This window comes from Lepidochelys kempii, chromosome 11, assembly GCF_965140285.1.
Source record: "Lepidochelys kempii isolate rLepKem1 chromosome 11, rLepKem1.hap1, whole genome shotgun sequence".
In the NCBI taxonomy this organism is placed as follows: Eukaryota; Metazoa; Chordata; order Testudines; family Cheloniidae; genus Lepidochelys; species Lepidochelys kempii.
The window spans coordinates 20,757,221-20,772,436 of record NC_136390.1 but is presented as its reverse complement, the minus strand read 5'-3'; the positions used below and the strand labels follow the sequence as shown (position 1 = coordinate 20,772,436).

The following is a 15,216-nucleotide window of genomic DNA, read 5'->3' as shown; positions in this document are numbered from 1 at the left end:
GCAGGTACCCAACCCAACTTCAAGTTCCTATTTTAGAATAACCTCCTTAGTCACAAGGGTTGCACTTACATTCCAGAGGAACTAACTAGGCTTCAGGTATTGAAACAATGCCTGCATTTGCCACTTGTGGACCATTTTGGTCAATTCAGGACCTGGCATCCGGTCTCAAGAAGCTTCGGGTGGCCACTACTATATCAATAGACTTCATTAACTGCCATGATCCGAGGACATTCAGTAATCCTGGTTGCCATCGACCTTCTAACAAAGATGGCCCACTTCATCCTATGCTGTACAGTTCCTACCACACAGGAGACAGCTTGGCTTCTCCTGGAAAATGTTGTCTGCCACCAAAGTTTACCGACAGGCATTGTATCAGACTTGGGACCCCAGTTCATCTCCTGATTATGGCAGGAATTTCTCAGACTCCTTGGTATCAAATTCCTCCTATCACATTGTCCACCTATCACCCGCAGATTAATTGGCAAACAAAAAGAGTCAATCAAATCTTGGCACAGTGTCTTCACTGTTTTCTGAGTTATTACAAGAACAACTGGCTTCCCCTGCTGTGCTCTGCTGAATTCGCATGTAACAATAAATTCCATGCCTTAACTCAACATAGCCCATTCTTTACAAACTATGGCTTTCACCCCTAGTTCCGCACAGACATACCTGTAAGTTATCCAGTACCAACCGCTGCAGATTTAGCCTCCCATCTATACAAGTTCACCAGCAGATCAGGGGAACACTTCTAGTTTGCCAAAGAAGCCTATAAACACCATGGGGACCAAGACCGTCAGGCTGCTCCAATCTCGGCATAGGAGACAAGGTGTGGCGCTCTGCCCAGGATCTTAAATCGAGCCACCCATGCGCCAAACTATCAAAACCTGGGCTCTTTCAGGATTATACAATGAATAAACTCAAAAAGAAAAGGAGTACTAGTGGCACCTTAGAGACTAACCAATTTATTTGAGCATAAGCTTTCGTGAGCTACAGCTTACTTCATCGGATGCATTCAGTGGAAAATACAGTGAGGAGATTTATATACACACAGAACATGAAAAAATGGGTGTTATCATACACACTGTAAGGAGAGTGATCACTTAAGATGAGCTGTTACCAGCAGGAGAGCTGGGGGAGAGGAGGGAGGGGGAGAAAACCTTTTGTAGTGATAATCAAGGTGGGCCATTTCCAGCAGTTAACAGGAATGTCCGAGGAGCAGTGGAGGGTGGGGGAAATAAACATGGGGAAATAGTTTTACTTTGTGTAATGACACATCCACTCCCAGTCTCTATTCAAGCCTAAGTTAATTGTATCCAGTTTGCAAATTAATTCCAATTCAGCAGTCTCTCATTGGAGTCTGTTTTTGAAGTCTTTTTGTTCTAATATTGTGACCTTTCAGTCTGAAATCGAGTGACCAGACAGATTGAAGTGTTCTCTGACTGGTTTATGAATGTTATAATTCTTGACATCTGATTTGTGTCCATTTATTCGTTTATGTAGAGACTGTCCAGTTTGACCACATTGCCATGTACATTGGACAAACTGGACAGTCTCTACGTAAAAGAATAAATGGACACAAATCAGATGTCAAGAATTATAACATTCATAAACCAGTCAGAGAACATCCATGTCCTGGACCTACTGTTAGAACTCCGTCAGTAATACTCTGAGAAACTGGGCCCTGAGGAGGCACTCTTGAAGGGGAGGTACTGTCAGGATTCAGTGCCTGCAGCACAGCCAGTCTCCAGGCAAACATAATGAGGGCAGCTGGCCTCTAGTAGGCTGCTTGACTGGCTACTCCATCTGATTGGTGGGAAGAGTCCACTGACCAGTTCTTAAACCCAGCAGCAGCAGCTTGGTGGTTGTCAAGGGTGTGATAGCTCCTCCTTGTTCTCTGCCCTGCTCCTGCCATGAACGCAACCCTGCCTTACTGCTGGTAATGTAACTCTGATTCCTGACTTCGGCTCTGGCATCTGGGATCCTCGGCTCTGGCATCTGACCTCTGGCTCCAGTTCTGACCCTCAGCTCTGATCCTGACTTCAGCTTTGACCCTTGGCTCTGGTATCTGGCCTTTGATTCTGGCTCTGATGCTGACCTTCTATTCCTGGCTGCCAACTCCTGCTTCAACCACTGGGCATGACTGCCTAGGTCCCAGTCTCTGACGCTGGGTCTCCCAAGTGAGTGCCTTCACCACTGGAATATTGCGGGGTGAAGCTTCCTCAGCTTTTCTTATTGAAGCTGCTACACGTTGCATGGAATAAGCAATGCTCCCTGGGCCAGAGAAAGAGTGAGACTCTATAACCCAGTGATTAGAGCACTTACCTGGGATGTGGGAGAGTCAGGTTTCAATCCCTACTTCAATGACTAATTATTTATACTAAGTGGAACTGCTTCATCAGGAGATATTGAGGGAGATACACCCCAAAAGGATAGGGTTTTGTTTGAAACATATCCAATAACCAGTGCACATAGTCACTATGGAAATTCAACATATGCCCTATATAGAGATGAAGTCCACATCCAATTGACTAAAATTAATGATGTTCACTGGGACTTAGGCTCCTAAGTGACTTAGGTGCATTTGAAAATGTTACTGTTGGTTAAAATAATGTCATGGAAACCTAAAAAATAAAATGTTTCCTTACTACATTTTTATTTCATTCTGTACTGAGTTGTTATTGCCATTGAATTTTATTATTATTATTTCAAAAGGAATGGACAGAAGCACTTAATTTTTTAAAAAACAGAGTAAAATTCCAGAACGTCAAAGTTTTTAGAAAGTGCCCCTTAAGTGTTTTTATGGAGCTTATTTTTTGAGTGTCACCACATAATCATCATATTAGCAAGCCACAGCTGGTGGTAATAATCACATACAGTACATACACATTTCTAGGAAAAAAGCTGTGTTCTATCAAATTTGTCCATGACAGTGACATTGCAAGTTGCCTAGGATAAGACAGACACTGCTACTAGGATCTTGCAATGAAACTGGAAAACTCTTTGGTGTTTCAGCAATGTAAAGATGCACTGGTATTCTCCCTGGGGGACAAAGTGCTAGCATTTAAATTGTTTTTCTCTATTCCTAGAGAAACAGTAGATCATGCTTACCTCAAGCAATTACTAACTGCTAATTTCTGTCATTTTTCTGGTCTTTTTCTTTTTAATTTATTTATTTATTTGGCAGGAAGAGACTTTAACATAGATGGACTATGCTACAGTGAAGGAGATTCAAGCCCTACTAGTTCATGTCTTCTCTGTGAACCTGACACTTCGAAATTCACGTGGTCTATTAATGAAAGTAAGACAGATTTTTGTAAGATTTACAGGCATTCTGGTAAGAATGCAGTATTACATTCATTAAGTTTTAAACTGGGGCCTGATTCTGTAATCTGTGTGCATTGCCTCCAGTGTGTGTTTTGTGTGCACAAGGAATACAGGATTGTGATTGTGTATATGTGCTACACATATATATGCAAGTTTCTGGTTCTAGGTTGAAACCTGGCAAAACTTCACAGAACTTTAAAAAAAAAAAAAAAAAGCCAAATAAACAACCCCCCGAAAACAGGATTTTAGGAACTATCCACACAGCAAACACTTGAGATTTATCATTTCTGCAATACTGAAAACTGTTAGCCAAGGGGCTGCTGGTCCCAAAGACATCCATGCTACTCTCAAGAGTACAGGCTTTAAAGAGAAACCACTCAAGGAAAACAATGTATTTGAAACACCAATGGAAGCAGATTATTTTGGGGTTTTAAAATGGGCTATCAGCTAAATTCTTGTAGGTGTTGCACAAAGGTATCTAGGAGAAATCCAACAATCTGAAAGTGGAGCAAAGGGCAGAAAACATCCACCCGTATTCCTCTCCACAAAACCTACAGGTGCCCCTCTGAGGCCCCCATGACAGAAGTCATGGTGAAGGCTTCTGAGGCAACTCCTAGGGATTAAGGCCTGCAGTCTACATTTTTGTGTATGTACCCAAAAACTTGATATAGCCATTACCCAGAAACCCCTTGTGCAGATTATTCATGCTCCTAACAGCAATGATTGTCATGGGTTTATGTTCATGGTCACACGTGTGCGTGCACAGCATTATTATTGAACTGTTGTTGCAATAGATACATGCATTGGTTGCGGAGAGCAATTACATGTAGACCTAGCATTTGATTCTGTGTTGGTCTTCTGTAAACTTGGTCATGTTGTAATGCAAAGGGTCCACCAGAATATTGGGGGGGAACAGACTAAACAAATCATACTATATGCTATCATGTAGAGGATGGCTGAGGGATACCTGTAAATGCAATGGGATCATCTAGAGAACAGTGTAAGATTTAGATTTGGATTTCTGATGCCCTAAAGTATTGGAATTGGGATTTTGGTTTAAGCTTTAGTAAAGATAGGAGTCCTTTGTGAAATCTGGACACAGATCCTTGTTCAACCACCCCAAGTTTCAATAGTGCCAAGGTCCATGATTGGGACTCAGTCCCATGTCCAGAATTGCTGAGACACTTAGAGAAAGTAAATAGGGTGATATTTTATATTCATATATTTGGGTAGAATGAATCCATGTAAATCAAAACACTCCTCTTTACAGTCTGTTTCAGGAACACCTCATTTCGTGTGCCTCTGTTTTTGTTAAAAGGAAAGGAGTACTTGTGGCACCTTAGAGACTAACCAATTTATTTGAGCATAAGCTTTCGTGAGCTAGAGCTCACTTCATCAGATGCATACCTGTAAGACAGACTAACACGGCTGTTACTCTGAAACCTGTAAAACAGACTAACATGGCTGTTACTCTGAAATCTGTTTTTGTTACTTCCTCTTGTAACTCTCCATCCAATTAACACCTTTTGTGTTTATCTGCAACTGCATACCCATTGAGCATGCCATTGATTGCTTCTGGCATAACCTTTATGGGCTTAGTTGTTTTGAGTGTTTGTGACATAAAAGATAAATGAATAATAGATAGAAGCTTTCAGCAGTTATGCCATGACAGTCTGCTGGACAAGCAACTTAGGTTTGATAGCACAGCAAAGACAAATGGAGAATCCTATTTAAATAATTGCATAATGTAAGACATGCTTTGGAAAGCAAAGGCTGAAAAATTGATACTCAAGAATAAAAGGATAGTGCTGATTCTGCTCCACATGCTGTTTACCAAAATTTATTGCAAAGATGCATCCAGTTCTTATGAGAGATATAGATTTAAAATACCAGACTATGAAATGAAATTAATCTTCATATATATTGGAGGGTTACTCAAAGCTAAACATACCTATGAATGAATTCCATTATGACATGATTCTTTTAAACATAAAAAAATGTAAACTTGTACTGGTGTTTAAAAGAGAGAAAGGATGGGTTTGAGTTTAAAACACTGAACTAGGACTCTGGAGGTCAGGTCAAATGCCCAGCTTTGCTACAGACTTGCTGTGTTACCTCAGGCAAGTGAATTAACTTCTCTATGTCTCAGTATACAATTTTTATAGTTGGGATAATAATTCCTTTCTCCCACCCTTTGTCTTATCTATTTCAATTGTAAGATCTTAGGGGTAGGGTCTGTCTCTTATTTTGTGTTTGTACAGTGCCTAGCTACAAGGGGCTTTAATTTTGATTAAGGCATCTAGTCACTACTGAAGTACAATAATAATGTATATGAGATCAAATTGTGATACCTTTAATCGTGTTGACAAGCACCTTATTCCTCAAGATACCCATTGAAATCCATGGAACTACTCAAGGAGCAAGGTAGTACTGAAGTCATGAGTTAATGGTATCAGAAACGGTTCAATGGGCTGGTTGTTTAATTTACAATACTTTTTCTCAAAGTTGCCTGTTCAATTCATTTGTCATTCATCAATTTGGCAATTAGATTACTTAAATTTAAAATATGAATTACATATGCTGTAAGTATACACATATATTTGTATGTAGTTATAATTTTTCTTGTCTTCAATGCCTATAATACACCCCTGGAAACAAACAAGTTTCAAATTCAAATACAGTTAACTAGTATGCAAAGAAATCATCTTTAATCACACATTCACAGATGTATACAAGGCATGTAGACATAGAGATTTATTGTATACTTCAATATGCAATTTTTCTTACAATAGATAAAAATATTAAAAATCCCTGAAAATAATTAAACCTCAGAAATCAAGGTGATATTTGACTGATGAAGTGAAGGGACAGTATCCTCTTCAGAACTCTGAAATGCTATTGCATTCATTTTGTTGTAACTGATCTTTCCTCTTCCAGGTAAAGAGGATTTGTTTCAATTTATTTCCTTTGTGCTCCTTATAAGGTAGATCCAACCACGTGGGCAATATTCACTCATCCCTTGAAAAAAGTTTGCATTTGCAAATCACAGCATCAGGCTTACAAGAGCTTGCAGCGTTGCTTTCTGAATTTGTTACTTTAAACCTCTTACTATAATATCCTGTCCTGCATGTTTTCACAAGTAATACGAATGTGTTGTCATTTTCTGATTTCTACATTCTCAGTCTAGCAGTGTGTGTAATTCCACGGACAAGTAAATGGTCAAAAGGTAAGGGAGGTGTCATTTGACACATAAAAATATATGTATAGAATTATAATTTCAGTGATGTCATCCTCTGTGGTGTGGTGGGAGGGACTCACTGCATCCCCCCAGTTCCAGGTCCTACGGTTGATGGAAATTTTGATAATACAGTGTCATCAGAAACAGATCAACTTGGGTGTCATTTAAAGCCCTTTCTCCCAGGAGCAGATGGTATGAAACATAACAAACACAGAACAATTATGTAGATATATATTCAAGAAAATGTGTAAAATATAATTTAAAAATTGTTTTTTAACAGTCATGTCAAAATGCAGCCCTCACAAAATTAAACTGTGAGCCTTGATCGACAAGTGTGCCATCAGTTAATGCTCAGAACATGATACCTGATCATTTTTTAGTGTTTCAGATTACTGTATATGGAAGGAGAGCTTCAAAGTGATTTGCCATCATCAGCAAAAGAGAATTGGTTCAGTGGTAAAGATGATCAGCTTTGTTTATTATGCCAAAAGAATTATAATGAGGCACTGGTTAAGACATCAGCAACCAGCCAGAAATTTCTGGAATCCATCCACAAACGGTATGCACATAGTTACCTGACATACATTACACAACTTAATTAGTTACAATCCCAAAGTAATTTATCACAGAATTTTTGTTTTTACTTTGGTCTTGATCATTTTTAGGCATCAATGGGGAGATGAAATGTAATGACTAGGAACTGAATCTTTGGAGAATGTGACCACAGAGGACCTGGTTACACACAACTCTCAGTGGCACTTTACATGCTATAAGAAGTACACCCATAAACTGAATCTGGCAAGATTGGAGAGGAAAACAGCAAGCACCAGGAAACATTTGAAGACGATGGGACAAGTGTCAGTTGTGGGCAAAACTCACTTTATACTAGGTCCCATGGTGTGCATTTTGGGAAGACATCTACATCTTCTGCAGTAAGCCAGAAGCCTGAAGGCACCCATTAAGCACAGTTTCAACATGTGAGACAGATGAGAATCTGTATGAAGCTGTCACTTGTAGTGAGACAACCCTAGAACTCCATCAAATTTTGAATGAATCATTAACTGTAGCTGGATGACTTTCTCAGTAGTAACCAAGCAGCATTTTAGGTGCTGTTTAATGCCAAGAAAGGGCAATTTTAAAGCTACAAAATGAGATTACTCACACGGGCAACACATTTGTATATGACAGAACTGAGCTTATTAATATGATGAAAGCAGTCTTCTGTGATGAGATAGCTAAATATGTCAGATGAATGGATATCTTGGGTAATGAATTAACGAAGCCTCCAAAACCCAAATAATTATCCAAGACTCCATCAATCTATGGGCACCAATCAAGAAGAACAGACTTAAACTGGGCTCTAGTGCAAAGAAGAAAGTCAGACTGAAGGTGTCAGGGACTATTACAGAGCTAATCACAGATAGGTCATTGTTTGTTTTTCGTGTCCAGATCTCAGCATGATGTTGTTCTACATGAGACTTGGGAGAATATGAGTTTTCGGTGGTTGCATGATTGATGTTCAAATATGACAGAACAATGCACATAACAGACAAAAAGCAAACTAATGGATATCTCACATGATCTTCCTAAGCCAGTGTCTACTGACAACATGATGGGTACTTTATGTCAGCAGAGGCCTTTCAGCATGGATGGTATGCCTGAGTACAAGCTCTCAACAAACTAGAAACTGTTAACGCCTGCTGAGATTTGGCTGAATACTTCATTAGGATGCCACAGAGAAAATACTGGACCGATGACATAGTCCACCTCGTGTTTGACATGCAGGCAGAGGAATCAATTAAAAATACTCCATGGTATTTTACCTGTCCAGTACAAAAATCATTGGCTCATCAAACATATCCAATGTCACATTGAAGAAACTACTCTCTCATACTCACAGGAAGGTCGAGTTAACTGCACACCTTGCAGGAATTGCTCAAAGAATTTCATTGTTGCGTGGCATAAGGAAGCTGCTGCCTTGCACTTTTCCTTGAAGTTTCTTCATAGTTCCCATGAGGAGGCTGACACTAAAATTATCTTGCCATCAGTGCCAGAGAGAGTGGTGCTACTAAACTCTGGATTTTTTGCACAAGTCACAGATGTTCTAGTGCTCTCTGTGAGATGCTCCCAAGACTTCAGCTTTTGTGCCTGCTGCTGGGGAGCAGAACCTTTTATATACCTCAGGGATGTGTTCCTATCACTCGGATCATTAAAAGCTACCACACTGCCAGGTTTCCACACCCTTTCAGGGAATGACCACTACCAGAAGGTTGGTTGGAAAGACTAAATTGTCTTACTGGAAGGCAGTTGATTCAGCCTCCAAGGTCTCTTTCCTCACTCTGAAGGTGCACAGAATGGCTGAGACAGTTCCTGATGAGGTCATAAATGAACCGTAGGCATTTATATGCCAAAGCTTACCATTTGAAGACCAGCATTCCAACACTTGCAGAGCAATGTTAGTGGATGTTTTCCAAGAAGTAGACAGACAGCAAAAAATTGCCATGATGGGGGATGCATTTATACCTGCTATCAAGAGAGCAAATTATCAAGCAGGGGAGAGGCTCTGGAATGATCAAGCACATCCAAAACTACCCTTCCCTATCGAGCACAGATGGGTCTCGGAGGACGGACTGATCACACCTGTTATGTGTGAAATACCGTGCACTCCCGAATCAATCCTTCAGCTAATCAAACGCTCCTGTGCAAAGACCAGGTACTCATGACCCTGCAAATGTTTGGCCAGCTGCCTGCCTTGTACAAAGATGTGTACATCTGGCTGAAACAAGGATCAGCATGATGTGTCTAGCTATGATGCCCTAAACTCAGATGACACTGCTGATGACTTTGATGAATAAATGTTTTCAGTCCTGCATGTCAAGGCTAACTTCCCTAGGATTACCAAAGATCAATGTCTTTTTAATGTAAGCAGTGCATCTCTGTGTTAAAATATAATTAAATAAACATTGATTTTTAAACATTGTCTTGAATATATGTCTACATAATTGTTCTGGATATGTCATATTTGCCACTATGTTTGTAGGAGAAAGGGCTTACGAATGATACCCAACTCGACCCATTTCCAATGACACTGTATTATTAAAATTTCCACAAACTGGAGGATCTACAACTGGAAGCCCCGGGGGGTAATGAGTCCCCTCCTCACCATGCCACAGAGGATGACACCATTTTTATGAATCAAATAACACCTCCCTTACCTTTCTATCACTAACTTGCCCACAGAATGAGATTTTACTACTTTGAACTCCCAGACTAGGTTATAGTGCTGAGCTTCACTCCAATAGTCACTAAAGCTCAACAACCTCACTAATCCACATACTTTATAACACACACATTAAACACACACAAATCCCACTTATTAGTATCAATGTATGGCTGATTGCTTCAGGGAGCTCTCATATTCCTAAGACTTCATTATATATATTACCAAATATACAAGTGCTATTATTAGCAGCAACTGGATGTTCCAGCCAAGATTTGTGCCCCATTGTGATAAGTCCTGTCCGATGCATAGTTAGAAACAGGGGGATCACATTATAAATAGAGCTGCATGAGCCATACATACAGAAACAGCTGGCTGAAGTTTCAGTACTTTCAGGTCTTTGCCCCTATTAGAATTACAGTTTCCACTTCAGGTAAGAGATGGGGAAAGGGAAGCAGTGGATGGGTATAATTTCATATTGGGACTGCTCCCATATGTCCGACGAATCACAAAAATGATGAAGGTTCCATATGAGTGATGAACCAGTTAGAATGGAGGAGGTTGTGCTTTCTGATGGAGTACAGCACTTTGTTATCTCTGACACCTACTTTACTCTTATCATCAGCTTTAGTTCACTTAGTCTATTTACCACATTACTTAAAAAAATCTGCCCTGTGAATATTTAAATTGCAGAAGTCTGAATGTACATAATCGTTGTCTCGTTTCTGCTTTTTAGACAATCTACCTCCTGTGTTCCAAGTCCCTTCCAGCCAGCTGCTGACGTTTATTGGTGAGAATTTTGTTTACCAGTTAATAGCAGTGGATCCTGAAGGGTCGGCAGTGCTATTCATCTTAGAGGCTGGGCCACAGGATGCCACGCTGTCTCCTGCTGGCCTTCTTATCTGGAAAGTCGATTTGGAAGAACCGCAGATCTTTGAATTCTCTGTGTCAGATGAATGCAATGCACAAAGCAGATACTCTGTTGAGGTAGGAGGGGAACGTTAAGAAAAAAAAACTGTTTATCATGCTATTGGTTTAGTGCAGTTTCCATTATGGCTAATAATTTGTTACTGTCTTAAAAACTGAGACTTCAGCTATTTCTTAGTAAGTGCATATAATCCAGTATGGCAGTAATGATCAATTAATCAAATAAATATCTCTGAGAGCATAGAACCAATATATACATTGAACAGGAGCAGGTTCTATTGATTGCTATTTGAAAGAACACTCTTGCACAGCCTCTTAATAGTTCATTAATTGGCTTTAACATTCACAGTCTGCATTTGGATCTTTGAAAAAAGCACGTAACATAAAAGACCAAGTTTTAGCTCTAAAGGGGAGATTATAACTCATTCTCAATTATATCTTTAGAGGGTACCTTGCTCTTATGTCATTACTCCACTTTTGGTTTCTCGTACATTGTTTTGTCTTTATTGTAAGGTGCTACATTAATCCTGTGATAGCATGAGCTAATGAGATGAATGAGGTGGGGTGCAGACTCTTAATATTAGAGCAGTTTTGCTAATAATGGATAATTGTTGGAGATGCTAATGAGACTCAGATGCCTAACAAAGTTTTAGCCAAAATAATCATCTGTAGAGTTCTTAAAGAAATGGGGAAACTATAACTTAGTTATTAGAGGGGTAGCCGTGTTAGTCTGGATCTGTAAAAGCAGCAAAGAGTCCTGTGGCACCTTATAGACTAACAGATGTATTGGTTGTTACTGTGATGGGTGTATTAGAAATGTATAGCTAGATTTTATAGAGAGAATGTTTCTTTATTAAAATTCTTTGAAATCTTGTCTTTGCAAGTACACAGCATAACTGCACTTGAAGCTGTTCTCTTTACTTGGAATAGAGACTATCTAGGGAATGCATGCCTGCAAAGACATTTGTTAAAGAATTAGTGGTTAACACTAAAGGCAGGCAAGCAGTTTAAAAGATTATTTATTTCTTCATTCAAAACTAAGGAACTAAGGAATTCTGCCCTCAGATACTCAATAACAATTGCTATTGTAGCCAACAGGAATTTTGTTTGCATATTTGAGGTTAGACTGTGCCCCTAAATGATGGAAGCTAAAATCCAGCTTTCAATAGTATAAATAAAAAGCCTTCACTGTGAGACTAGCTCTATGCAAATAGTACATTGGTTAGAAGGAAGTTTTTATTAGTAATGGATGGTAAACAGATTTCAAAAAAAATTTGCATCCCAAATTGGGATGAAAGTCAAAATCTCAAAAATTTTCACTCATTTACAAAACAACAAACATCAAAATATCTTGTTATATTCATTTCTATACGTTTTATGTTCATTACAGCCTTTCCTTCTTTTTAAGCTTGTTTTATTATAAATTAAGTCAAATTCCTAGATGCAAAGTTGTTTTTAATGAAAAATGTCATTAAATGCTTTAAAAATGTCAAAATTGGACATTGACAATTTTGACATTTTTTGCAATGTTTTTTTCAAGTCAAAAAATTCATCAAAACCAGTGCTTTCCAGCAAACAGTTTAGATTTCAACAAATCAGCATTTTTCATCAAAAGAAGTGTTGTTGACATGTTCCTGACAACTCTACTTTTTATAATAATGTATCATGAGTTTGCATTTCAAGTCAAACCTTAAAAGGTAGCTAGATGCACCTTTCCTCTGTGATTATTCAATAGGAGAAACATATTTATGACTCCCTTTTGCCTTCTCCAGGTTTTAGTGAAGCCTTGCAGCTGCATGAATGGTGGATCATGTGTTACCAATATTAACTTCCCTCCAGGAATTGGTGAATATCTCTGCATATGCCCCAGTGGATTTGATGGGAACTTTTGCCAGGAAAATATAAATGACTGCAAACCAAACTCATGTGGGAGTGGCATTTGCATGAACAGTGTAGATAGCTACATTTGTAAATGTCCAGCTGGTTTAAAAGGTAACACATCACTGCTTCTAACTCCTATTTGATCTGATAAGTTGTGGGGTTTTCAAACGCAGTGTAGGATGTCCACAAACATCTGTCAAGTGGGCTGCATGAATCCTCTCTCTGCTGCCATCACTCCCTTTCTTAGCTTAAGGCATGTGGACAGCCATTGGTGTCGGTGCTGAGGGAATCAAGCAACCGAAAGCTCCAGCCCATTGAAATCAGATTGGAGCCTGTGGTGTTATGAACTGTTCTGACCTCAGTTCATCTCCTTCTAACTCCCACTCCGTCATCCAAGCAAGAGAGCTGGGAAGCCCAGAACAGGCAGGTGGTCATCTTTATGGGCTTCTGGGGCTGCACTAAGCTGAACCAAGGAGCATTGTCAATGCTGTCCGAGAAGGAGCAGAAAGGGGGCAGAACTGAAAATGGGTAATAGAAAGGCGACTGGAAAGGAGATGACTGATGTTGGGAGAGAGGGAAGAAGAGCTGAAAAGGGCATGAGAGAGATTAAGAGGTTTATTGTTGTAGCAGAACCACACTACCCTACCTGAAGCTTCATTAGTCATCGGGCCTTCGTCAGGCGTAACACCTCTGGAGTTCCCAGACATCTTGCTCGCACAGTGTACTCTTCTCTGCCTGGCTAGCCATCTCTTCTGACCCCCATGTAGGACATACAGAGCCATTGTCTCACCTCTTCCTGGTCACCTTTTTGGGTATCTGCTGCTGCAGACGGTGATAAACAAGCGGCAATGCACATTCATGACAGCACAAGCACTGCAACTGTGGATGGCTCTCATGCAGATGGCATAAAGGAGAAAGACGTATTTGACCTTTCATTTACCAGGAGCAAGAGACTGTGGGGGCAGGGTGAGACTTGAAAGCACATGAGGGAAGGAATGAGAGAATGCAATGCAGGGACAGACACAGATGGGAAGCTGCAGGAAATGCAATGAAAGGAAAGAATGAGGTAAAAGACTGAAACATGGAAAGAGATAGTATAAGCATCAAACAAACAGTGTAGGCTAAAGGACAGACATAGCTGAACCTCCTACAAAGGATTTAGGCCTTTGGTTTTGATTTGCAGTGAATAGTTCAATCACTTGTACAAGTGAGCAGGTAGATGCAGGAGGAATTTCCATCTCTAGCTGTTATAAAGCAGATCTTCACCTGGTATAAATTGTTACAGTTTGATTAAAGCCAACAAAGTACACAGATCTACACCCGCTGTGAACCAGGCCTGGTGACTCTTTATGATCCTATGATCTCTTTTTCTGTTTTAAGTGGTTTTGCTGTTACAGTAATTTTGGGCATGGGCATAATTCTACACTCTTTGAGAGGATACTTAAATAAACCCTGGACTGTTTGCTGACAAACCAAAGTGGTCTCAGAGGAGTATTTACAATACAAAATAGTACGTGTACCAAATTGCTAAAATTACTTATCTCAGATGATATGCCTCTGTCATTTTCATTTTAAGGTATAAGTTAGAGAAAGATAAAACTAAGCCAGCCAGCTACAAACATAACTTCCTGTTGCTCATAAAAAGATTCAAGTCAGTTGCTTACTCTGGCTAATTGGAAATATTGAGATGTTGTTGAAAAACTAGAGTGTGAAAGCACATGAGAAACCTTACAAAGAGATTAAACAAAATGGACAGTACACATTGTGTTGGGAATGCACTTTACAGAAGTTCTTATTGTTTTGATATTTTGCGTGTCATAGCAGGAACTTTCTTCAAGAATGTTAATATAAGGTGCAAGCCAATTTCAAGAATAGAAAAAGAACTAGAGAAATGTGAAAAAATTGAATTTAAATGTTTGCACCAGATAAGAAACCTTGTTGAATGAAGTCACTTATTTATTGGTAGAATAACTACAACACCACAGTGGCAGCAAAAGCTTCCTCCAATATGGCTCACCCCTGTTCTCACCAAGTCTTCAAATACTTATTCCTTTGCATCGCCCCTGATGCTACTAATATGGTAGCCATTTATAGCTCTGGAACAATACCACTCAGGTGCCTCTGTGTTTCACAAAGTCTGCTGAATCAGCCATCAAAGAGTAACAACTTTCAGTTGCTGTCAAACCATGCCAGATTAAAATCTGTTGTCTAGTGATGAAAGGTCATTACCATTCTTGAGCGTGTGTCTCCTGGAACTAAACCACGTGTCAATGTGGATACTCACAAGTTCCGTACTGAAAGTTACACTCCACTTTCAAAAATTGAAACAATCAAGTTCAGACATAAAACACACCCTAATAAAATAGTAGTGGCTGCTGTACACTAGAAAACTGCTGCCCTAGTGTTGGAAAGGTGACTAAAAGTGGGGTCAGAATGCCCAAATGCACAGTAGGCCCATGGAAAAACCTGACTTCAGTTTAGGAGGGAGGAATATCCATTTTCAGCCAAAGCCAGCCAACAGATTTTACTAAACCCGTCTGAAAACCGAAGAACAGTCATGCAAACCCACACCCTCTCTTTCAGCAATTCCCTCACTGCTCCTGCTTGTTTTCTTCTAAGCAACTGA

The 15,216-nt window shown here is 39.7% G+C and overlaps 1 protein-coding gene across 1 annotated transcript in view; it reads left to right on the top strand.

The window, feature by feature from the left end:
- LOC140895919 (von Willebrand factor D and EGF domain-containing protein-like) overlaps positions 1–15,216 on the top strand; it is a 198,798-nt gene that overhangs the window by 108,516 nt on the left and 75,066 nt on the right. Inside the window, 3 exon segments of the mRNA XM_073306827.2 lie at positions 3,185–3,298; positions 10,519–10,769; positions 12,482–12,701. Of these exon segments, the coding sequence (XP_073162928.2) occupies positions 3,185–3,298; positions 10,519–10,769; positions 12,482–12,701 (585 nt within the window).